The following is a 25,278-nucleotide window of genomic DNA, read 5'->3' as shown; positions in this document are numbered from 1 at the left end:
GAAGTTCCCTGAGATCAGCTGATCAACAGTGACAACAAGGGGGAAAACAGACGATCTTGGGACTTGTATCTACCGGGGCACCAGGTTCACCCGCTGCGATCCAGATAGTTAAATCCTTTTATCGGGGAAAAAAGGGATTCCCTCCCTGTCCACCGCCGGGTTTAGTAGTTAAAAAGAGGAGCCGGGGGAGGAGACAACGATTTGATTACTTAGTCACTGAGACTTACAGGGAGGAAAAGGAGGAGGAGGAAGAAGATGCCTATTGTTTTATAAACAATAGATCGGGCTGCGTTGTTCTTCTGTACGGTTTGTTTTTGTCGTCTTATTTTACTCCGCTTCCTCTCGCTTATTCTTGTTTATATGGGGAGATTTAGCGCCTCGCGAGAGAAATTAAATTTAGTTTGCGATTATCTGGATTGGTGCTTTCAAGTAACTCAGTCGAACCGTGAGATATATATTTTGTTCTTTAGATTATCAGACAGGATTAAGTCAAGATCTTCTCGTGGTAACGAGTGAGTCACAAGTAAACACTGAACCAGTGTGTTTTGTGTAACCACTCTTTCCCCTCCCCCTCTCCCTCCCCGCTTTCTTGGCTCGTTTAAAAGCAACTTAAAGTTAATTTTATTGCTTTACTTTTAAGTAGATAATTCATCACTATATGACATATTGTCTATTTATAGGGCTTAAAAATATGTCCAACTTTGATGTGGTTTACTTGGTGTGTGTTTATGAGAGATGCGATTATTGCTTGGAAGAGTACAGTCCAAAACACGTTTACTTAAGATTAGGTGTCACAGAGTTTGATTGAATGGAAAGTAACTTATAATTATTTAAAACAAAAACATGGACCCCTCAGTTGAACGATGTTCAGTCCTATACTTGTTTGATAAAATCGTCTTTATCAACATGGTAGGAAGATTCTCAACAAGTTTTTAATCATATTTGAAGCTCAAATGGAGATTTTGTATATGACTATTTTAATCAAAGATATATTTTGTTATGCAAAGATTTTAAACATACCCATAACTGTTTTTCACTTTGAAGGAGGAATACATTATGTAAAGAAAGTAACAGGTTTTTAATATATGAAACTGTTACTGCACTTATGTATATGCGTATGTCTATATATTGTGTATGTCTATATATATTAAATCAATGTTTTCCCTTATGTTTTAGACATTACAAAGAAAAGACTTGGCTTACATTTTGGAGGCTTATCAGATTGTTTTTCTTACATGTATCCAAGTTTATTGTGACTTTAAGTGTGGAATTTTGTAGCCCCCCTCAGTCATTATGGAAATTTGTATTTACAATTCTTAGGCCAAGTGGATTTTTTTTATGCATTTCATAAAAGCATCATAGAAGTGAAGAATCAAAACTGATACATATATCCCAGCTTTTATAGTTTCCTCTCTTAAGACAAGAACTACTTTTAGTTTGGCAAACCAATGTTTCTGATAAAAAACCCAGTTTTATAAAGTAATAATTTGTGGAAGATGAGTGCCCAACCTCCATCTGTAGATAAAGGACTGAATACCACACTTTTGTGTCAGGAAAGCTATGCTTGCAGTGGCACAGATGAAGCAGTCTTTGAATGTGATGAATGTGGAAGCTTGCAGTGCCAGCGTTGTGAAGAAGAACTGCACAGACAAGAAAGACTTCGAAATCATGAACGGACTCGAATCAAACCTGGCCATGTCCCATATTGTGACACCTGCAAACTTACAAGTGGCAACATCCTGCAGAACAGTATCATAAGCTCCAGACAAAGGGCAACAGTAAGGTGCCAAGCATGCAAAATAAACTTATGTTTAGAGTGTCAGAAGAGAACTCATGCTGGTGGAAACAAGAGGAAACATCCCATTACCGTATACCATAGTGGCAGACATCATGGGCAACAAGAGGAGGAAGGAATGGATGAGGAGACCAAGAGGAAGAAAATGACAGAACATGTGGTAAGCTTCCTGCTGGTGGATGAAACAGAGGAGATTCAGGTAAGAATTGTTGTGAGCTTTGAAAATAGAGATTGATAAGAATATCTTATTTGGTTCAGGATGATGCTATTTTGGAAAAAAAATAAACTCAATTATCATTCTAAGGGTTTTTCTTCATATTTGTATCACTTTATATTCAAGTGATACTCTCCTTTGATTTGACAAGATACATAATAAGTCAAACCTGGGCATTTTATGGCCATTGAGTCACATCCAGCCCTTTGGCTGTCCCCATTTGGTCCGCATGGATTGCTTTTATTTCGAGGGTAACTGTTATTTTTTTCCTACTGTCTTCAAGCATCACATTAAGCCATAATATAGTTGATTTGGTTTTAGCATAGCTTGATGAAAATTCAAGTAATATGATTTATAATTTATGGCTTAGTACAGCATGTGTATCTAGACAATTGGGGCTTATTCAGTAAACTGGTTAGGCTAACCATTTCTTAATAATATAATGTAAGTACCCTGTCAATGTGCTAAACCAAAATTAAAGAAATCAATTATAGTTTAGGACAATTGATCAATTAGGCTAAAGTTTGGACACTTACCAAAATGATTTTTTCTTTATGGGTTCCTATCCTATTTGCCTTAACAGAGCTTTTCTTCAGTGTTTCCATATACATAAAAAGATCAGGATAAATTGTACATAGGAACCAAATGGTTGATTTGTTCTGATGCTCTAGGAGGCAGAGGCATCACCGTTTATATTGCTGTTATTCTTCTGAGGTTATAAAGAAAAATGTTGGGCCTGACTTCTGAGAAACTAGCATTTTTAATTCCAAAGTCCATAAGCAACTTTGGCAAAACTGAACTGTGTAATCATTTGTACCCAATGAGTACAAATTGAATGAGACATCATGAAACTTTTCAGTGGCATAAGCTGCTATTTATTGAATGCCCAGTTTAAACCTTTGACCAGTATCTTTAATGAGAATAATAATTTTGTTTTTCTGCCTTTAATTTGTAGCTTTTTTTTTTTAAACCAGTTTTATTGATTTTCAAAGACAATACACAAACAAACAAAACATAAAAACATAGAACATCTTTTCTGAAAGCTGCTTGATCCCGGGTTACAACTCTTCGTACAGACACAAATTCAAATTCATATTCATTTTATATACCATTCCATATCTTATTACCACTTTCAATTTTCTATATAACTTCTCACCTCTTTTAACTTTCTCAATTTTATTTTATTTATCTCATCTCAGTTCAAATCATAATACTTATTATTCTTTGTCTGTTCTATTTCCAGCTATCCATTTATCTTTTCTCTTTAAACAAAGTTTCTCCTGTACACTGATTGGAGTATGACGCCTTTAACTCTTTCCCCTAAGTTTATAACACTTAATATAATACATGACTTCCATTGGGATTCTGTTTGGTACATTCTAGAATTACACACTATATTTTTTTAAAAAGGAAAAAATTATAAATATATAATATAATTAAAACAACAACCCATACCAAATCAATTCTATCATTAATATTAATATTCATTTAAATCTTAACGTTTTACCCATTACTTTTCAGATAAGTATCATACTTCTATGAGAACACTTATAAACTTTCCATAGTTAATTCCTCCCCACTTCACTTATATTTTATAAAACATTAGGTAATTAAAATGTTCCCATTCCTTCCTAATTCAATTCTCTCATTTATTTCATTTCATTTATTTTATTCACAATTTTATTCTCTAAAATTACACAATGTTTTTTATAAAGAAAAAAGAAAAAGGGAAATTATAGGTATATGATGTAATTAAAACAGCTATTAATACCAATACAGATCTAATCATTAATATTAATATTCATTTATATCTTAAACACTTTACACGTTACTTTTCAGTTAAATATACTTTTATGGGAACACTTATACTTTCCATAATTATTTTCCCCCCACATCACATATTTTAAATTATTTCATTAAAATGTTCCCATTTCTCCTACTTCAAATTCTCTCATTTATTTCATTACCTTCTTTTTCCTCACAAAAATTTCACTAAATTACACTAAATATTTTATCCAGTTTTTGATTACATGTTGTTTCCAATTTTCTAACATTATTTCTAAGTGCAAATATAAGAATACAATCTAGTGTACCTTTACAGAATCCCTTTTTCAATTAAATTTACCCATTGTCTCTAAAAGAATTTTGTTTCTTTACATCTTGCTCCCCACCATTGAGGCTTCTCATCCCTTCCATTCTCCCTTGCTTATTCTTCTCCTTGCCCTTTTTACCCCCTTGTCTCTCCACCTCCCTTTTCTTCTTCTGCTTTCCCCCTTTCTGTTGTTTTCTAACATTGTATCCACTTTTCACCTTATTTTTCTCTTTTTGGGTTGTTTTTTCAAGTCTTAAAGTCCCCTTTTTCTTTTCCTCTTTCTCCTTTCCTTCCCCAATATAGAGCCACTTGTTCATCAAAGATGGCTTCTTCTTTATCCCAATCATCCTGTTGCGCAGTCAGTTTTTCATAAGTATAAACCGCCATTTCTAAAAATTGAAAAAGGGTGCCAAGAGAATCTTTCCCTTCTTGTTCTTCTTTTTTGTATTTTTGGTATTCAATTTTCAAATCATCCAGTAGTAATGCCATTGTAAAGAGAAAAAGTTTTTCCAAAACAACCACCCAAGTGCTTTTAATCAAAGGTAGTTCCCAAACGTTCCAAAATCACCAAACAATTCAAATAAGCTGTTTCTTTTAATACTTTCTTCTTTCTTCCCTTTCTCTTTCTGGGGTTACTGTTTAGTCACAAAGTTCCAGTTAAAATATATCTTTTAGAAGTCTTGTTAATATTTAATAACTCTTTGAAGTTCTAGGCAATCTCCTCCTTACTTTCAAATTCTGCTCCAATTTTTTTCCTCTCCCTTCCCACTTACAGCAAAAAAGATTTTTTTTTGAATATTCAGAAATCCTTATCCCTTTAGCATTTAATTACCTCCAATGCGGGTTTTCCGATTTCTCTTGCGATTCTGTTCGCTGACACGTTAGGAAGGAGAGTGAAAAGAAAAAAAAACCTTTCCCTTTTAAATTTCCATTCACCGCTTGTAAGTCTCTGGGAACGATGTATCTTTGGCAACTTTTAAAATCCAGAATACTTTCGCTATTACTTTTCCCGGTCAGCAAAAAACACTTTCACTTCTTCACAACTCCTCCTGCACCTTCTTTTTCCGGCTGAGCGCTTCTATGTGGCGGCCATTTCTGACCGCCGCTCAGCTGCCTTCGGAAAAGGGGGTTTTGCCGGCTAGGGAAGAGAGGTGCGATATCTCTCGACCCTGCCAGGTCCCCCCTGTCTTCGCCACCTTCTACGGAGGTGGCTAACCCTGAAGCCGGGTGGCTCAGGGCACTCAGGCAGCGAACACAGGCAGAAACCGCGCACAGTCGCAGATTCCTGCCTGCCCTGAAGCGCTGCAGACCGGAACTCCATTTGTAGCTTTTCTTAAAAAGATAGTAACAAGCACCACAACCAATTAATTGTAACATAATTGATCACCATGCTCAATTGACTACAATTTCAATACATTTATAGTAGTGGTGGCTAACCTTTTTGGCATCGAGTGCTGAAACAGGAGCATGCATGTGAGCCAGAAACTGGAAGAGCAGCTCCCTGATGTGTGTGTGTGTGTGTGTGTGTGTGTGTGTGTGTGTGTGTGCGTGTGTGTGTGTGCCGGAAATCGGAAGAGCAGCTCCCTTGACGTGTGCGGGAATGCCAGAAACTGGAAGTTTAGCTTCCTGGCGCATGTATGTGCGCCAGCCATTTGGTCTTCCAGTTTCTAACACGCATGTGCAAAGACCAGCTGGCCAGCGTGCGCATGCACTCTAGGGAGGTGCTCTTCCAGTTTGCATGCCAGAACCCGGAAGAGCAACAGGAGACAGCCGGTGTGCCCGGAGAGATGGCTGTGTGCCACTTCTGGAATGCATGGAATAGGTTTGCCATCACGGATCTATAGGGTACCAGATTGAGGAAAATGTAAATCTGATTATAATTATTGCTGTTTTCTGGGCAAGTGAAGATCATGTTAAATAATTACCTTTAATCATATTATTCATCTCTCACCTATAGTAGGAATTTGTTGAACTGAGATGCTGAACAAAGTAGGACAATGCTGTGTAATCATTTAGCAAATATGCGACTTCAAGGCTGCTGAAATTTGCTTTTGTTAATGCTTTATAAAATATTTAAACAATGCATAAAAAAGATTGTTAGAAAAAGATCCTAAATTAAGAAAACATGATTAATTTGTTGTTTGTCTGTCCCACCCACCCCCCCTTTCATTTCTGATCGGGCTATATAGTATTTCAGGTTCAAGGGAAAATACAGGCAAACTGTCCCAGTGGTGGGATTAATTTTTTTTTTACTACCGATTCTGTGGGCGTGGCTTGGTGGGCGTGGTGTAGCTTGGTGGGTGTGGCAGGGAAAGGATACTGTAAAAATCTCCATTTCCTCCCCACTCCTGCGGGAAGGTAACTGCAAAATCCCCATTCCCTCCCCATCCCACTAACCTGCTTTCCAGCTCCGTTCTCCTGTGCAGGGCAACAAAAGAAGACCCAGCCACTCAGCTGGGACTTGGGAGGCAGAGAATAGATGGAGGCAGGGCCAGTCAGAGGTGGTATTTGCCAGTTCTCTGAACTACTCGAAATTTCCTCTGTCGGTTCTCCAGAACTGGTCAGAACCTGCTGAATACCATCTGTACCTACCTGCAACTTCTTAAGCAGCTATAAATTGAAATAGTCCATTCTGTACTTTTCTGACTAGCCACACATTTTATGGCTGCCATTTGAAGAATAATTAATCCCTGCGTACAGCCATTTTGTGCTAGTATTCTCAAAATTTGATGTATCTGTTTGCATGAAAGGTTGTTCTGACACAACATTTTTACTTTTAACAAGTGTTTTATATGAAGGAACACTAAAAATGGCTCTGTCATGCACAGAATGAAGTTATAAATTTAATTCTATCTCTGTAGGACTTCGTTACTTCATTTCATTCTACATGCAGACATGGACATTGCAAATTTTGCTTAGAAATGAATATGATGAAAAATACTGTATAAATTTAAAATCGATCCTTTATACGTCTGTTTAATTTAAAGGCATCCTTTAATAAGAGTCGAACAAAATACCCACTTTTTGTTCTCCCAGAAATAAATTTCATAGTTAAGTATGGTAATCCAAGATCCTGTTTTTAAATGCTGGCTGACTCAACTGGAAAATATCACAAGAGAAAATGATAGATCCTAAGAGCCAGTTTGATCTAGTGATTAAGGCACCATGCTAGAAACTGGGAGACCATGACTTCTAGTCCAGCCTGAGGCACAAAGCCAGCCATTCACTCTTTCTCAGTCCTAGGAAGAAGGCAAAGGGCAAACCATTTCTGAAAAAAACCTATGCCAGTTCCAGGTACTCTCTAGGAGTCAATACTAACTTGATGGCATAAAGAAAAAGAAACACCCATTTAAAAAACAAAATTATTTGTTGAACAAAAATGAATTTTCTTTCCTTGATGTATCAGTTTTTCCGTTCATTTCTTCCCCAATTTTATCCTTATAACAATATAAATTTAATCCAATTGAGCAGGTAACTGATTTAAGCTTGCACCTTCTCTCGTAGACTGATATACAAAGTATTGTAGAATTATTGTGAGATGTGAACCACTCTTTTATAGATTTTTGTGTGTATTTTGTTTTGAACAGTCTTTGAATGCCAGAGTTTTTGTATTTGTAATTTAACCATTGTCATGTTGTTTATAATCCTATTCTAAGAGAGTCTGTAAGGTTTTTAAAGTCCTTTTAGAATTAGAACGACTTACCACAAATTCAACTGGCTTAGCCTTTTGAAATTGGTAGATATCCACACCTATTTGGGGACTGGTAGTATAAAGATATATAAATAGTAGCATTCTTGAAAGAGGTTATTAAACTATGGGAGTCCCATAGTCGAATCAACTCTGAGCATTGCAGATTAAATGTGGCAGTTGGCAGCTTGATTACAAGTTAGATTTAGGTAGTAGTAAGAGTTTATTAGTTATAATGTTCTCATAAAATCTTAATTTTTTTACTTGTGTTGGTAGGTAGAGAATGAAGAAGAATTTATCAGGAAACTGAACTGCAAGCCTGAACAACATGTAAAGGTTGTGTCTATTTTTGGGAATACAGGGGATGGTAAATCTCATACCCTTAACCACACCTTCTTTTATGGGCGTGAAGTCTTTAAAACATCTCCAGCACAGGAGTCTTGTACAGTAGGTGTTTGGGCTGCCTATGACCCTGTTCATAAAATGGTAGTGATTGACACAGAGGGTCTTCTTGGTGCCATGGAGAATCTAAGTCAGAGGACCCGGCTGCTTCTAAAGGTCTTGGCTATTTCAGATCTCATCATCTACCGCACACATGCTGACAGACTCCACAATGACCTCTTCAAATTTCTTGGAGATGCTTCGGAAGCTTATCTAAAACACTTCACCAAAGAACTGAAAGCAACTACAGCCCGTTGTGGACTGGATGTCCCATTGTCCACTTTGGGTCCTGGAGTCATTATCTTTCATGAAACTGTGTACACACAGTTATTGGGTGCTGGTGAGTAGAATTTGGTGGAAATATATGGTGCATTAGGGCTGCATGAAACTTTGGCAGGATGTACTGATGTAGCATATCTTCAGGTGACACACTCTTTTTCACCAAAGTGCTGAATCGAAGTATTGCTCTCCATTGGATTGAATTGATCAACCTGTTTTGATATGGATGTAGAAATTGACTACTGAAAATATGCTCTGTCTGTCTCTCTCCCTCTCTCCTATCTATCTTATCTATCTGTCTGTCTGTCTATCTAAATTTTATATATCTGCCCATCTGTCAGGCAATTCTGAGCGGTTCCTTGTAAAATCATTTTAAAAACTAAAAAACACTCAAAATATAAAATAATAAAAACAATAAAAAGAAAAACTTGACGTATATCCATGCAAACATCTCATCATCTAATCTCCCAATGCTTGGGATAGAAAACCCTTCCCCCAGGTCTTTAAGGCTTTATGGAAGGGTAAAAGGGTGGAGGTCTGCTGAACTTCAGTGGGCAAAATGTTCCATAGGTCAGGAACTGCCATGGAAAAGGCATGCTCCCTAGCTCAAATTAGATGACAATATTTGGGGGAGGGAACTAGGAGCCCTCCCACCCCATCTGACCTGGTAGGACAGGCAGATGACTTTAGGGAAAGGCAGTCTCATAGATAGTCTCACACAGGACTTTGAAGGTGATGAACCGCATCTTGTATTGTACCCATAGAAACACTGGAAGCCAGTGCAGCTCACACAACAGAGACGTTACATGGGCAGAACACAGAACTGTGTTCTGGACCGGTTGAAGTTTCCAGGTGGTCTTCAAGAGCGGTCCTAGGTAGAGTTACTGCTCAAATGAGAGGTGACCAAGGCATGAGCAAGGCCTCCCAACAAGGCTTCCCAGTCCAAGAATATGTGCAAAGCCCTTCCCACCAGCGATGGCTGCCACCTGCTCTCTAAGCAGGACCACTGAGTCCACAAAGACTCCCAAATTCTCCTTGTACAATAGGTTGGCTGCTGTGAGAACAGACTGCTGGACTACATGGGCCAGGGGTCCAATGTAGGCGGGTACTGTTTATGCTCTTAAGGGAGCTTATTTCCAGGTGAGTATAAGGTGATTTAAACCTTAGAAGCTTAAATCATTTTTATCCCACTCTAGTTTTTTTATGATTTGATAATGGCCCATGTTTAGTTGCATAAGTCTGTCTGTATTGCTTCTGATTATTTGAAGATGGATTTAGGCAGAAATGTGATTACAACAGATACTCACCTAGACATGGCATAAATGCATTGCACATATATTTTCTTCCTTGTGTTTCCACAAATATAACAAGCGTAGAAATCCTTAAAGATCTAATATAACCCATTTGTTGTGTAATTTTGGCTATCTCGTCACTGTTATTTTACCCTGCTCTCCAGAAATATATGACACTCAGGATATGCCAGATATTCAAATATGCCAAAAATATTCAGAATTATGTGGTTCACCACCATACTAACAAATGCATGTTAAATCCATTCAGATAATCCTTCTGAGGTGCCTGAGAAACTAATTCAGGATCGATTCCGCAAACTTGGTCTCTTCCCCGAATCCTTCAGCTCAATCCATTACAAAGGGATAAGGACACAAAACCCGCCAACAGATTTTTGTAGTCTCAGGCATGCTGTGGAGCAGCAGCTAGAAAATAATACCACCCGTTCTCCACGTCCTCCTGGAGTTATCTACAAAGCCCTCAAAGTAAGTAGAATTTGCTCTGTAGAAATGAGTCCAGATTTATAATTGGGACAGCAATTATAATGTTTTCCAGTTTATATTCTGTGGCAGGAGCCTACGTTCCAAAACTTACAGTTGTCCCATTTTAATTCATGGTATAATTTGATGTAACTCTTTCTCAAATGATAGGCCTAGCTTCTCATCCTGTTGATAAGGCCCTGAATTTAAAAAGTAATCTAGAGCAACCTTGGCAAGCTGGCTGAGGAACTCTGGGAGTTGAAGTCCACAAGTCTTAAAGTTGCCAAGGTTGGAGACCCCTGATCTAGAGCAAGTGTGTCTCAAGAGTTGGCAGGCTCAAAATGGTACAGCAAGTGAGTCAAGCCACAGGAGTAAAAAGAATCTGATCTTCCTCATCTGTCTAGGTCTAGGACAAATGTGCCAGAATCTTGGCAAATCAACAATTTGTTCAGAGCTCTTTATTTTCCCTCTTCTGTTAGTTAAATAAATGTTTGATAGCAACTTTTTATGTTTTAACTTAGATGTAACTAAGCCACCCAGAGTTAACCTAGAGTAAGATGGGTAGCAAATAATTTTTATAAATAAATAAATCCATCCATCCATCCATACATACATACATACATACATACATACATATTGTGTTTCTCACAAAATAAGGATGGGTCTTATTTTTTTTGACCCCCCCAAAAATGACTAGGCTGTTTTTTCGGGGGTGACTTAATTTCCTCCCCCACCTAGAGCGCCCCATGCGCATGTACCTCTCCATAAGGCCATTTCTATCGGCCGACGAAAGCTCTCCAAAGGCAGTCACCAGCCGCTTCGGGGCAAGGCGTGGCTGCCCGCGCCCCCTCGCCATGAGGCAGTGTCTTTTGGGCGATGGAAGCTCCCCAAGGGCAGTCACCAGCCACTTCAATCAGCCGGTAGAAGCGGCCTCAGGGTGAGCGCCCACGCACACTCCCTCGCCGTGAGGCCGCTTCATCGGCCGATGATAGCTCCCGAAGGCAGAGTCCCCAGCCGCTTCGGGACGAGGTGTGGCTGCCAACCACGCACACTCCCCTCTCCATGAGGCAGTGTCTTTCGGGCAATGGAAGCTCCCAAGGGCAGTCACCAGCCACTTTGGCCGGTAGAAGTGGCCTCGGGCGAGCGCTCACGCACACTCCCTTGCCACAAGGCCGCTTCTACATGCCGATCGAAGTGGCTGGTGACTGCCCTTGGGGAGCTTCCATCGCCCGAAAGACACTGCCTCATGGCGAGGGGACACGGGCAGCCACGCCTCGCCCCGAAGCGGCTGGTGACTCTGCCTTCGGGGAGCTATCATTGGCCGATAGAAACGGCCTCACGGCGAGGGGAGTGTGCATGGGTGCTCGCCCCGAGGCCGCTTCTACTGGCCGATCAAAGCGGCTGGTGATTCTGCCTTCGGGGAGCTTCTGATGTTCTATCGGTAGTAGATCGGGGTATTCTAGCCTAGGCTACCTGCAGGGTGATCCTAAAGGCAAGTTTTCTCCCCCCCCCGCCCTTCCCCCCCATTTCTCTTCACCTCATGTAGTTCTAACGAACGATGTGAGAAATGGCGGGGAAACGCATGGTTTAAATAGACCTTAATTTTGGGGGCGGGGCTTAATTTCACCTCATGCCTAGAAATCATGCTGGGCCTTCCTATTGGTGGAGGCCGTATTGTTGAAGAAACATGGTACATACATACATACATACATACATACATACATACATACATACATACATACTAAACTGAGCTAGAAGAAACTTTGGTCTCGATGTGGAGCTAGTGAAGAGCCCATGCAGATTCAATACTTTTTTCTGTCTGTTTTGGCAGGACTAGTTTTGATAATGTCTGTAATCTAAACACTCAGTGTCTCAGGCTGGGTGCCAGAGCACTATAAATACATAAGCAATCAGAACTGAGCCATTGTAATGCAATGGAAAGGTCCATATTGTTACCAGGGTAACTGACAGGACATGGTCTCTAGGCAACAACTCATTCTTTGGTTTGCCTTGACTTTCCTCAATTTCCTTAAGCGAGAAACTAGATTTTCATTGATAGGTACTAAAGATGTGGCACCTAGAACAAACAGAGGTTAGAACCAAGGCTCTTCAGGGAGCAGTGTAAGATGCTGAGTAGCCACAGCAGGGAAATGTAGCGATACAAATCCTTCTTTACCTACCATGTGGAGAAGTTTTTGGAGTGCAGACTCATTGAAATAATTTTTTCACTAAAATGTCTTCGCATTTCCAATGGAGTGGATTTTTCTTTTGTCCTTTCCTGCAGAAAGGAAATGAAATGTAGGTGATATAGTCCATGATTATTGTTACCTCCCCTACAACTATTTGATGAACATGATGATGCAATAAGAAGCGTATCTGTTTATTCCATGGAAAACGTATTACCAAACTACCTAGTATTATTTTACTACCCAAATCCTTTGTAGTTTTGCAACATTAAACATGATTCAGGATAGACGGTGCTCAGCCATTAGCTTTAAGATGTATTCATTTAGGGTTTATTTCCAGATTAAAATGAATGAAAAAGAAGTGACACTGGATAGATAAATAAAAATAACGATCCCCCAGGGAAATTTTCTCATAAGGTTTCCTTTTAAAAGTTCCATCCTGGCTAAGAATTCCCAGGGGGTTAAGAGATTAGTGGTTTCTTTATGCTTATGGCTAGTGTCTGCAAAGTTCACATACTTTCTAAACTTTTGATTTTGCTATTAATTCATTTCTTTTGGGGAACAAGATTTTATCCCCCCCTTTTCTATGCTTATATCTCAGTTGATGGTTAACTTCTTCATACATAACTATTAAGATTGTTCCTAAACTTTTTTTTTAAATATGCTCTGGGCTAAAAATTTATAATGGAAAACAGGGAAGGAATAACAGATTATTCTGCGTGTGATGTTAAAAGACCCTAACAAAAGAATAATGGAGAAACTTAGTAGGTTTTACCCTAAGGCACAAAGTAGTTTGCTTGATACTTGCATAATGTGTTGTTTGGATTAAGCCAATTATGACTCATTCATAAACCATTGTTAAACAACCAGGGATTTGTATGAGGGGTGAATCCAATCCTGAATTCCCAAGTGCTATTTTTTTTTCCACCTCTTTCAGCAACTGTACACTTGAAATTCAGTTGTGCATTCAGAGACATTGATGGCTGTAAAAGAAAAAAAAAAGGGAGGGCAGGAGTTTTGAGGGTCACAGGCTGTTGATCCCTTGACCTATACCTTTCCACAAAATAGTTCTGCATTCAACATGCTTACCATTCTGTGCTTATTAATGATTTGTCTTTCTCTTGTTATCCAGGCATTAAGTGATCGGTTCTGTGGTGAAATTCCAGATGATCAGATGGCTCATAGTTCCTTTTTTCCAGATGAGTATTTTACCTGCTCCTCTGTATGTCTCAGCTGCGGGTGAGTAGATATGAAGGCCCATCTTTGAATAAAGTTTATGTACTCCTAGAAAATGTACTACATGTTGTAATGTTGGAGTGATTCTAAGAGATGCAGGTAATCATTTGGTTTTGTTGAAGAGTTTCTTCCTGTATATATTTCAGATCATGTCTGCTACTAAAACAGTGAGGTGTGGCTCATACACTACAGGTGTGGCTCATACACTTATATACATTGGATGACTTTCAAATTGGATTTTTTATTTGCTTTGTTTGTTAAGATGTTGTATACAACTTAACATATTCATTTTAAATGGCCTTGGTGCTATTATAATTAAGCTTTCTGCATTAAGAAGATAGGATTTTGGGTATCATAAAAACTAATAAATTCTAAAGGAACTATATTTGCTTTTGGGTAACACTCAACAGATTAATCTATTTGTTGCAATTTCATATTTACAGTTTGAGCTCAATAAGTAGTTCTCTGGTATTAGAATGACATTTAACCCTCATCAGATGGAACTAGAGACCAGCTAAAATCCACACATTTAATCATTAAAGATTAGTGCTAAAATTGTAGTATTTATTGTAAGAGCAGTTTGCTATTGATGCATACGTCTTTTTTGTGTAAAATTTTTGTTGTCCTTTTCATTTCTCTTTCGTTTTGTTGTATAGATGAATAATTTCTCTGTGTACTGTTATGGCTGTTTCAAGATAATCAAGTGAGCATTAGATTTTGATAGTTATAAAATTACTAGGGGAAACCAAGCTGTATATAAATATAAGGCAGTAGGACCCTCAGATACAACAAATATTCAATTTTAACCATTGTCAGTGCAGGCGAAAGTGCAGAAAGGTAAGTAAATATCTCCTTCATCCTTTTGCTGACTGCCTTTGAATAGCCATTGCAATGCCATTTTTCCCCTTAAAATGAGGCTACTTTTTCCAGTGAAGATCTGCCAGCAGTAATATTATTGCAAGGTCATATTATCAAGTCATGTTGTTATACTACAATACCATAAGTCTAATATAGAAAGGGATTAATATAGAAAGGGATTCTTACCTTTAGCCGAAGGAGCAAAATTCAGTTTTGTCTCTTTTTCTGATTCTTCCTGCCACCATTCCAAATTTGATTTTTGGGAAAACTCACTTTTTCTAAGATAAATTATGTAAAAAGAGTTTGATTATACCTTTACTTTGGGCAAGCTTGTAAAATTGAATTATGATTATACTGTTCTGAGATATGTCGTGCCAACCGTTTGGCCCCCAATCCTTTTTTGCTTTATTTTGCAATTTTTAGAAGTGGGTGTAAGAACAGCATGAACCATGCAAAAGAAGGAATGCCCCATGATGCTAAGAATCGCTGTAGATACACTCATCAGTATGATAATCGAGTATTCACTTGCAAGGTGAGTGGAGCAAGGCAAGTGGCATTTCTGGTACTGGAGGAGACCATGAGCTGCTAAGCTGAAGGTGACCCACAGTTCATATGCACTTGTATTGTTTTACTATTGGTAAAATGGGTTTGTATTGTTATAGACTGCCTCGTTATTTCCACAATCAAAAGGTCTTTTTGCCAGGTTATTTAGGAAGATGGGTAACTGGCGAGTAGGTGGCAATATAAACCCAATAAATAAATAAATACATTGATGGTTGTCATCTAAAAGCAAAAGCATTACTCTATTTCTCAAGGAATTAAAAAAAATCCTTGTCCAGTTCATTGCTAATGCATTTTTTCCAGATGAATTAGGAGCGAAGCTGTTTGGAACAACTTTAAAAAAAAATGATTCAGAAGTCCAGTCTTAATTCACTACTAATTCTTCAGGTGAATTAGGAGCGAAGTTATTTGGAGCACCAAATTATGAAACTTTAGAGAAATCTGCATCCATCTGATGCTGTCTTATCTGTGGATTCTTGATATACAGTATGTGCTTCAACAAACATGTCTGGGATGTTATTTCAGACAGGGTAAAGGCTGCTTTAGAAATTAGCAATTTCCTATTGTTCGTAGCATATTCTTTGAAATACCACAGGGGGAAAAAAAAGAGCAAATCTGTAATAAAGCAAAAGGCTTTTTTCGTTCATAGTTCAATTTCTTGCTACTTTTGGAATTCCCAATTGCTTGTCAGATGCATTTGCTTCATTTCTTGCTCAACCACATTCCAATTTACATTAGTCAAGTTTCTGGATTTCCTAAGTAAAGTTGGAGTTCTTTAAAAAAAAATTTTTTTTTTTAAAAAAACCCTCTCTCTGGGTATTTCTGGCAATGTACTGAATTAAAACATTTTTTTTACCTTTTGAAAATATTTTAATTTTTTGGGATGTGAGTAAGGTGGAACAGATACAGTAAAGAATGTCCCTACAAGCCTTCCTTCTGTGCATATTACATGATGTAGCTAATTCTAGCAACCCTAAGTAGTAGAAACAACATGAACTGGGAAATCGTTTTTGTAGATCCCAGACAATAGATTTCAGCTAGAAATGATGATGACGATTTTTCTAATTTATTTTTGGTTTCTATTTCTCTGCTTACAACCATGATAAGTTTTATGTATGTTTATGTTGTCATAAAAGTGTCCAACTCATGATATTTCTTACTATTTCTTTTCTAAAAAGAAAAATTTGTGTGCAGAGTAGGCTTGAAGATGAATATTTGAAGAGAAAAGCTTTTTATATATTTGAAGAGAAAAGCTTTTTAATTGATTTCTTGCTTTTCAGGGTTGTTACGAACATGGTCAAGAGGTTAGGGTAGTGCCCAAAACATCTGCTTCTACAGATTCCCCTTGGATGGGCCTTGCTAAGTATGCCTGGTCAGGGTAAGTATAGGTCCATCCCTTCCCTTTCTGCTCTCCTAGTCCAGGGGTCTGCAACCTTAAACACTTAAAGACCCATTTCCCACAGAAAAGAAAACACTGGGAGCCAATAATTTAACAACTGGTATGACTGGATGGGCGTGGGCAACTCGATGTCACTTACTCCCACCCAGTCACCTCCTGCTCTGGAATATGGAGTGAGTCTCCATCCCCCACCATCACTCTTACTTTCTCAGGCCTGGTGAGGAGTGACGGGGAGGGGAGGGGCCAGCCAGTAATGGGATCAGCTGACAGGGAGCCGCAGCAGAGAGCCAAAAGAGCTGCATGTGGCTCCAGAGCCGCAGGTTGCAGACCCCTGTCCTAGTCGTATCACTTCAAGAGGCTGAAGTGAGCAGCTCTTTTCTTCCCTACTTGCAGATATGTAATTGAGTGCCCCAATTGTGGAGTTGTATACCGTAGCCGACAATACTGGTTTGGAAACCAAGATCCTGTGGATACTGTGGTGAGGACGGAGATTGTACACGTCTGGCCAGGAGTAAGTCTGTGAGCAATGATTGGTTTCTAGGTGTTTTTTTTTTTAGAACCATAAGGATTGGAAAGGGCCACTTAGATAAAGGGTGGACAAACTTTGAGCCGAGATGTATGTGTGTCAGGAACAGGGGGCTATCCAGTGATGTCCACTGTTTCAGGCCTGCACAAAGTGATTTGGTCTGTTTTTTAACATTTTGGAAGGATGTTGAGGGTACGGAATGAAAGAAGAGGTAAGCCATTCCTGTTCACACCCTTAAACACTTCCCTCAAGATTTTGGCTGGTGCTAAGGAGGCTCACCCAAGCTATTAGAATTCACCCAAATTAGGCCACCGAGTTCAATTTAACCAAACTCAGTATGACTATAATTGATGTGTTCTTTATTCTGGGTTGCTAACTCCTTCCCTGGAATTGACACGTAGAAAAGAATTTCCAATGACTGGATGTTTAAAGTTCTTCCTAAGTGGCATGTCATTCCAATGCAAGTGTACAGAAATTGTGCCACTTCTGATGTTCTTTACTTTGAATTTAGCAGCTCTTGGCTGCATGTTTTAAAGCCCCTGCAACCTACTCAAAATGTGTCATGGTCAGGACTGATCAATCCCCCAATTATTTCAATGGTATTAATATTTTTTTTGTTATTCTTTGCATAAAGGGAAACATCTGGGTGTGTTTGATGAAAACAGCTTAGCAGCAGCAGTCAAACTGAATAAGATGTCCACATTACTGTTTCATTTCAGACTGACTGCAGCCTGAAGGACAATAACAATGCTGCTCAGCGCCTGATCGATGGAATGAATTTCATGGCACAGTCAATGTCTGAACTGAGCTTGGGACCTACCAAAGCTGTAACCTCGTGGTTGACAGATCAGATTGCTCCGGCTTACTGGAAACCCAATTCCCAGATTCTGGTACCCAGCACCACCATAATTATTTGCAAATGTTTCTTGTTTTTCTTCACTTTGCTTTTTCCGAAAAGCGGAACTAATGGTTCATGTTTTGTCTAAATGCACTTATTACAATGTACAAATCTATAGACTTAAGGATTTATTTTTTTTGCAGAATTGCAAATAGCTACTGCCCCTGGATTGAGTATAATTTTTTCCCAGGAGTTTAAAAAAAAAGCCTAGGGAATGTGGTGGGCAGACTGTCTGAAACATCAGCTGGGTGTTCTGTTTTCTCTACTCTTGAAATGTAGAAGAACAATGCACCACTTTCATCTCCAGTTTTCATTTCCACAAGATTAGTTTCTATATACTATATGCTAATTGACCAGCCTATCTTTTTCTGTTCCTTTAAAGTCAAAATGAGACACAATTCCTGACAGTAACCCAATGGTTGGTTATTTTGACTTTTTCCTTCTCTCTCTTCAGTGCTAGTCCACAAGCTCCTTGGATAAGACACCAATATTTTGCCTAATAATTCCTATGCATCTGCCAAGATTCTCTCAGGAGGCCAGCTAAGTGAAGATATCCATATTAGTGAGGGATGTAGCAATGTTGGTTTAATCTATTCTTCTCTGATTTGGTGTGATTCAAATATATTTAACTACAATTTTCACCAAGAGCGGTTGTCCAATGGCAAAGCATATATTTTGCTTGGAAAGGACTTAGGTATTTCTAAATAGAACTGGAAATGCTCCTGTCTAAAAAAAGTCAGTCAGCACAGATGCTAAGCTAGACAGATCAATAGATGATGCAAGTTGACAAACAACGTTGTTTTTGTGAGAACGAGAGTAATTTGATTATTTTTGAAGGACATTAAGTTTAGCCAAAGCCAATTGAATGGCTTAAATACCTCTTCATCTACCTTTTTTTCCTTTATTTTCATTAAACAGGGAAAAAAATCCTGTAATGTTTTGACTTTACTCATCTTTTCTTGTTCAGAATTGTAGGAAATGTGGCATATCTTTTAAAGATAATGACACCAAGCACCATTGTCGGGCTTGTGGAGAAGGTTTTTGTGATGGTTGTTCATCCAAGACCCGCCCTGTCCCAGAACGTGGTTGGGGACCCACACCTGTGCGAGTATGCGACAACTGTTATGACAACAGGGGCGTTCAGTTAGGTAATCTTGTCTTGATCATACTATGTGTGTGAATCAAAGTGAGGAATCAACAGTGGGTTGTTTTTTTTTTGTAATACTGTATTGTGATAATGTAAATCTTGTGATATCTGAAAATGAAAGCAAACTAAACGATACCTGTGATCAACTACTTGTGAGATATAAATGTGAAAAAAATCCATTGAAGAAAATACAAGAAATTATTACCTCAGGGCACATAATCACATAAGCAACCTGCGTATTGTTCTGTTTACTGTTCATGCAAGTCTCATATTCATAAATTGTTAAAGCATGAGGGATTTCCCCCCCCCCCAAATAATTTATCTTATTTAGTTGGTGTCCTTGCCAGTTGCATCTTTTGTTGGCTTAAAAATGAACCATTTTAGGTTATTTATTTTTTTAAATTTATTGGCTGTACAGCTCCAATGGACTCTGTGCAGTGTACAAAACTAGGAAAACCAAAGGAACAGCAAAAAACTTTGAATCCCACAGGTAGCTGAGGCAAAAACAACAACACAACACATGGGCCATTGAACACATAATAAAAATCAACCCCAGGCAGAAGATTTTTTTGAAGTTTTCTGGAACCTCAGGAGAAAGAATGCTGTCCTTATCTCTGAGGGGAGGGTGTTCCAATGGGTGGAAGCTGCAAAAGAGAAGCCATGCTTCTTAGGCTCCACAGACTGGCAAAGCTAAATGGAAGGGACCTGGAGTGCATCTATCCTGCTGGATTGTACTGGGAAAGCAGAAACTTGGAAATAAGCGAGATAATCACAATAGGACACACAATACTGCTAGCTTTATAGGCTGCTGTGAGGATGTCACTCCTAAGTGTTCATTTGATAGCAGCTGGAACTCATGAAGATTTCTTAAAGGCCAACAGAAAGGTGAGAAATGGTCCTGGATTTTACCTATGAACACATTTATCTGGAAATATTACACAAATTTGGTTGCAGTTCTTAATACTGGTATTTAACTCTGAATGGATTTTGGTCTCTATTGTAGACCTGCTAGGACATCTATGGGAGCTTTATAGAATCATGATTAGAAGAAAGCATTTAGCCTACTGAATCCAAATTAAAAAATCTCTGACAGATGCCCTACCAACCTCTGTCGAAGCATATCCTTCAATAGGATGTTTTCACTTTGATAAGATATAGTCTTGTGGTTTTACCTAGTATTCATTCAGAATCTGCTTTGGGTAACATAAGATAATTGTTCTTACATTGTGATGCTTTTAAAATAGGGTTAGGGGATTCCTCTGGGGTTGTGCTTTTGGTTTTGAGCCCTTACATCTGTTTTGCAGAAGTAGCTGAGGCATCAACAGATGAGGAAGGAGGGACAGTGATTGCCAGGAAAGTTGGTGAAGCTGTGCAGAACACTCTTGGGGCTGTGGTAACTGCCATTGACATCCCACTGGGTAAGTGCTACAAATGGCTTTAGAAAGGTTCTGAGCTTATTACCGTGTTTCCCCAAAAATAAGACCGGGTCTTATTTTCTTTTGGGCTCCAAAATAAGCACTAGGATTTATTTTCGGGGGATATCTTATTTCCCCCCAATGTACTTTAAGAGTATGTGGGAGGCCCACTTCTGCTTGCTTGCAGTGGGGCAGGAGGCCGTGTGGCATGCCAATGCCACCGCTGTGAGGCAGGGGGGTGGAGCTTGCGTGAGCAAGCAGTAAAAGTGGGCCGGCGGCCATGCGAGGTTCTGCTGGATGGGGCTGCTGAAACTGCTATCATGAAGCAAGGCAGGTGTCGGGGCACGGATGGCCCGGCTGCAGGGACCCTAAGGTAAGCTGTTGCGGGGCAGGTGGGGCAACTCTACACCTCACCTCGTGGCCACAGCACTGTAAGCAACCAGACGGAATGAGTGGGCGGCTGACTGCACAGGCACTTAAGTAGGACTTATTTTGGGGATAGGGCTTATATTAGGTGCACACACAAAAACATGGTAGGCTTATTTTCAGGGAACATAATAGTTACAAAAATAGGCTGGGCGGGGGGGAGAAACACGCAGGGGATCTGCCTCTGAGGAGCTGATATTTCTTAATTGATGTAAATTAAGTACTCTGAATTACCCTCACTTTGTGATTAAGGCGAGGTATTTTCAAATCTCAGTTGGAGGCAGAGACATTTCCCAGTAGTGTTTTCTTTCCTGGCTGTGTCAATAGGCAGAGCCACTACACAGAGCTTAACATAGTTAAGGTATATACATGCATAAACTTTAAATTATTATTTTTTTGGTAAACAAACAGAAGAGACTCTGTAACTTTTGCCCTGATTCACTGATAACAAACTAGCTTTTTGTGGGATTTTTCTGATCGTTTACAGGTCTTGTGAAAGATGCCGCTAGGCCTACCTACTGGGTACCTGACCACGAAATCTTACACTGCCACATTTGCCGGAAGGAATTCAACATCAAATTGTCAAAGCATCACTGTCGTGCTTGTGGCCAGGGCTTCTGTGATGAGTGCTCTCATGAGCGCAGAGCTGTCCCTTCTCGTGGTTGGGATCATCCAGTTAGGGTCTGTTTTAATTGCAATAAAAAGCCTGGTGATCTTTAACCCTGACTTTCCTTCTGGGTATGCAGTAACACCGTAGCTTCTCAGGGTTAGATAAGAAGAAGAAGAAAAAGAAAAACTAGGCAAAATGCATGCTCCTCATGTCTAGCCTTCTTTACATGTGTAGATTTCAGTAACGTGGAATAATCAATAGCCCAGAGAAGGCTTGATTGCCAGTTGTGATCATGGAAGTTGGGGATGTGGAGAAGCTTGCAATAAATTGAGGAATCCCAAATCCAGTATATACCAGTCAACTGTATGTATTTCTATATCCCTATAATGTATGCTAAATGCAGCTGGCTGATGAAGCATTGATAATTTACTGTTAACAGTGAAACGTAAATAGAAATTGGATTTTGTTTTTTAAATGTAATGGATCAAGCACAACCTCTTGAGTGCCTTGGGATTCATTTGCTTGAAGCATTCTGCTACTTACAGCATCATGAATTTCAATAATTGTGATTCTACAAGTTGTTCACTTGAAATAATCACCATTCATGAGCCTTGGTTTTGAATACAGAGTACCAGGCCTTTGGTCTGGCCATTGCAACTCTTATCACCCCTATTTGTTTTATCCCATTCTGGCTTCCTTCTGCTGGTAGGGTCTTCCCAGTCAAAGCTAGAAAGAGGAAGAATGCTTTTTATTACTATGTGCAAGGTCTGATGGGCAAGATTGGAAGCCCTTGTACTAAACACAGTTCAAGTCTAGAAAGAAATTAAATTAAAATTAAATTAAAATTAAAGCCCTTCCGGTTTAATTCTGAGGTGATGAACCCTTACTCTTCTTATCCACAAACTTGTGAGGTTGTGGATTTCTTTGTGATATTTACTCATTTCTTCATCTAATTCAGAGGTCTCCAAACTTGGCAACTTTAAGACTTGTGGAAGTTCGCAAGCCTAAAGTTGCCAAGTTTGGGGACCCCTGATCTAACTTGTCCAGACTGAAAGCAATGGTAAGTACAAAGCAAACTTCCATATCTAGCAATGTAGTATTTGTTTAGCTTCCTAAACTTTAGTCCTTTGTAAGTTGGCAAATGTCTGAAAGGACCCTCGAAGCACTCAAAACTGAAAATGGGCAACCCTCCGAGTGTACAAGCAAATGAGACAATGGCATTTTTTTTTACAACAGCCCTGAACTGAACCACTTTGAGGCATTGATCTAATCACTGAATAAAACCATGGGATTATGCTTTTCCGTGGATCTTGTTACAGTGATAAACAAGATACCATTAGAACCTTAATTTAAAAAAAAATCCCTTTTTGCCTCTTCTGAGACAAATGGCACATTCCTGTGGTGGAGACCATCTACATTAATAATGGCTGGACTTTGGCATGATATCTAACACTGTTTTCCAATTTATTAAGTATATTCTTGTATATCTTGATGCCTGAAATCCTGTTGTAGGGCTGTATTAAATTAAGTGCTATAAAGGACTTACCCCTTCTGAACAAGTGTGATGATTTTTTTCTGAATGCCTGCCTAGTCTTACTCTGTCACTAGAGAAAAAAATATAGTGTTGACTCTGTATATCAAAACAGAATTGGATTATATAGTAATAAATTCCTGAAGTACACATGATTTAGTATGTATTTTGTAATTAGAAACTGAATAATCTTTTGTCCTCATATATATTCTATCCTCCAAGGTGGAGGATTTTCCCCCCGCCCCCATATTATTTTTAGTTTTGACTTATGGTGGAACGTAAAAATGGAATTTGTTTGTAGAATGTGTGTTCTTCATGCATGTAGCTCTTCCACCAATGTTATTGCACATACAGAAATATTGAACGTTCCTCATATAAAAGACTCACTTGCAAGCTTCTGCTTTATGTAGTTGTTGTTTTTTTAACCAAACTTCATTCTAAGAAGCTCGATCAATGTTTGCCAATGCTGTCTTCACCATCCTGGTGCCTTTAAGCTATGTTAATTTCAAGTTGCATTATTCCAAGTGACTAGGCATTCTGCAGTGCAAAACACAGTAGTCAATATACTACTGATGCTGTCAAAGGACTGTAGTTGCATGGCCTTTACTATGTCACTAATTAAGTGGGCTTAAAAGGTCATCCTTAGAACAGAACCAAATATACCCTAGAACGTGCTGTCAAACTCCTGGCCCGCAAGCTGGATGCATCACGTGTTGGCCATACCCATGTCCGGTTTAGCAAAGGGGAAAAAAGTCCCGATATATCATGTGACACCGCCTTGATGACATTGGATACCCCTGCCCTGGAAACAGTTTTCTACTAAAATAAGAACTACTGCTCAGTTTGCAGTCACAAATTAAATACTAAATATCAGTATGAAAATTGTGAGAGAATGCTAATGAGAATGCCTTGTTGGTTAAAAGGTAGTTATGCAAACACTTATATCAATGCTTAAACACTTTAGGTTGACTTAACAAATTTCAGTGTATGAAACTTACAAGTATTCAAGGTGTCAAGTTGTACATGATTTTCATCGATTTAAAATCCTGGATTTCCAAAATAAATTGTAACATTCTTAAATTCAGGATCATAGCATACCTAGATTATAGGAAGCCAAACATAATGCTATAGTAATGTTTCAGATTTTAACTGTTCATTGCAATATGGTTGCAGAGAATTATCCAGATAAAACTGCTTTTGTATAAATGGATCATAATAAAGTTTTGAGAGGAGTTGGACAAATATTCTGTTTAAAAAAGAGATGCATTGACAGAAGCCCATCACATTTCTATAAATGTGAAGAAATAATGGACGCAGTTCAATGCATTACAAAATGAATTGGATATGGAAGAGCATATTGTCCATGGAAGCTTTTACTTTGCAGAGGAATCCCATTTACAAGAAAATGATTTAATCTAACTTCCCTTCCTTGTCTCCATGTTAGGGCTTGGATCTAGTGTTTCTACCAATGCCCTGCAGAATCCAAAATATGTTTGTATCTGTTACAGACTTCTGCAGCGTATTATACATTGGATAACTGGAATAATTTAAAATATATTAACATAATCATTTTGTTCTACTACACTTTCACCATATTAAAAACAATAATTTTGGCACAGACTTCTCCCTCCTGTAATAATCAGATTACTTAACTCTTACAGAATGTTTCTTTCCTCAAAATATAACACAAATTCTATAGCTCTGTCTGATGTCAGCATATAAATGAAAATGTTTTGCAGACCTTTAGATTTACTAGTAATCTTTCCTCCAGTGATGCATTCAGCTAGTGTAAAATGGTTCCAGATGGGCAAATACAAAGGCCAGTTTCTGTAACCTAACAGCCTCCCTGGCAAGATTGCTTTTCACACAAAATAGCTAAAAACACAAACTAGCTACACCCTCAAACTTTATTGAAACCCAACAAGTGTCTCAATTAGAGATGCCAACTGCTATCTAGTTTTGGTGTTTAGATTTTGTAAGATTGCAAGACCAATTTTGTTAAGGTTAGCCAGTACAAGACTCATATAAAACCAAATCCAATGAAATATAAATCAATAATTGACATACAGAGCATGTTTATATATGTCAATAATTGACATATATCAAGTAAGATTTTATCAATTTATCAAAATCTTTTTCTTCCCGTTTAAAATATGAGATTATTTTTAAACATAATATAATCTTTTCTTTACATTCTTAAAGGGCCA

General features: G+C 38.6%; 1 protein-coding gene across 1 annotated transcript; it reads left to right on the top strand.

The window, feature by feature from the left end:
• On the top strand, positions 1-23,099 carry ZFYVE1 (zinc finger FYVE-type containing 1). Its single transcript, XM_026671088.2, has 12 exons — positions 1-301; positions 1,177-1,994; positions 8,066-8,570; positions 10,070-10,284; positions 13,597-13,703; positions 14,982-15,090; positions 16,400-16,497; positions 16,912-17,029; positions 17,764-17,934; positions 18,910-19,090; positions 20,394-20,507; positions 21,418-23,099. The coding sequence occupies exons 2-12, from the start codon at positions 1,497-1,499 to the stop codon at positions 21,648-21,650; spliced, it is 2,349 nt and encodes a 782-aa protein (XP_026526873.2). The 5' UTR covers positions 1-301; positions 1,177-1,496; the 3' UTR covers positions 21,651-23,099.
• Positions 23,100-25,278: the final 2,179 nt, after the last annotated feature.

Source organism: Notechis scutatus, chromosome 1 (assembly GCF_049901735.1).
Source record: "Notechis scutatus isolate UNSWTSFEM ecotype Mainland chromosome 1, rNotScu1.2, whole genome shotgun sequence".
Classification (NCBI taxonomy): domain Eukaryota; kingdom Metazoa; phylum Chordata; class Lepidosauria; order Squamata; family Elapidae; genus Notechis; species Notechis scutatus.
This window is presented reverse-complemented; position numbering and strand designations above follow the sequence as displayed.

What these genes read in the sequence shown, in the direction of transcription:
- ZFYVE1 (XM_026671088.2), top strand. Translation starts at nt 1,497, where the DNA reads ATGAGTGCCCAACCTCCATCTGTAGATAAAGGACTGAATACCACACTT. An exon ending in TCTGTATGTCTCAGCTGCGG is followed by an intron (nt 13,704 to 14,981) that starts GTGAGTAGATAT and finishes TGCAATTTTTAG; the next exon opens with AAGTGGGTGTAAGAACAGCA. An exon ending in TTGTACACGTCTGGCCAGGA is followed by an intron (nt 17,030 to 17,763) that starts GTAAGTCTGTGA and finishes GTTTCATTTCAG; the next exon opens with ACTGACTGCAGCCTGAAGGA.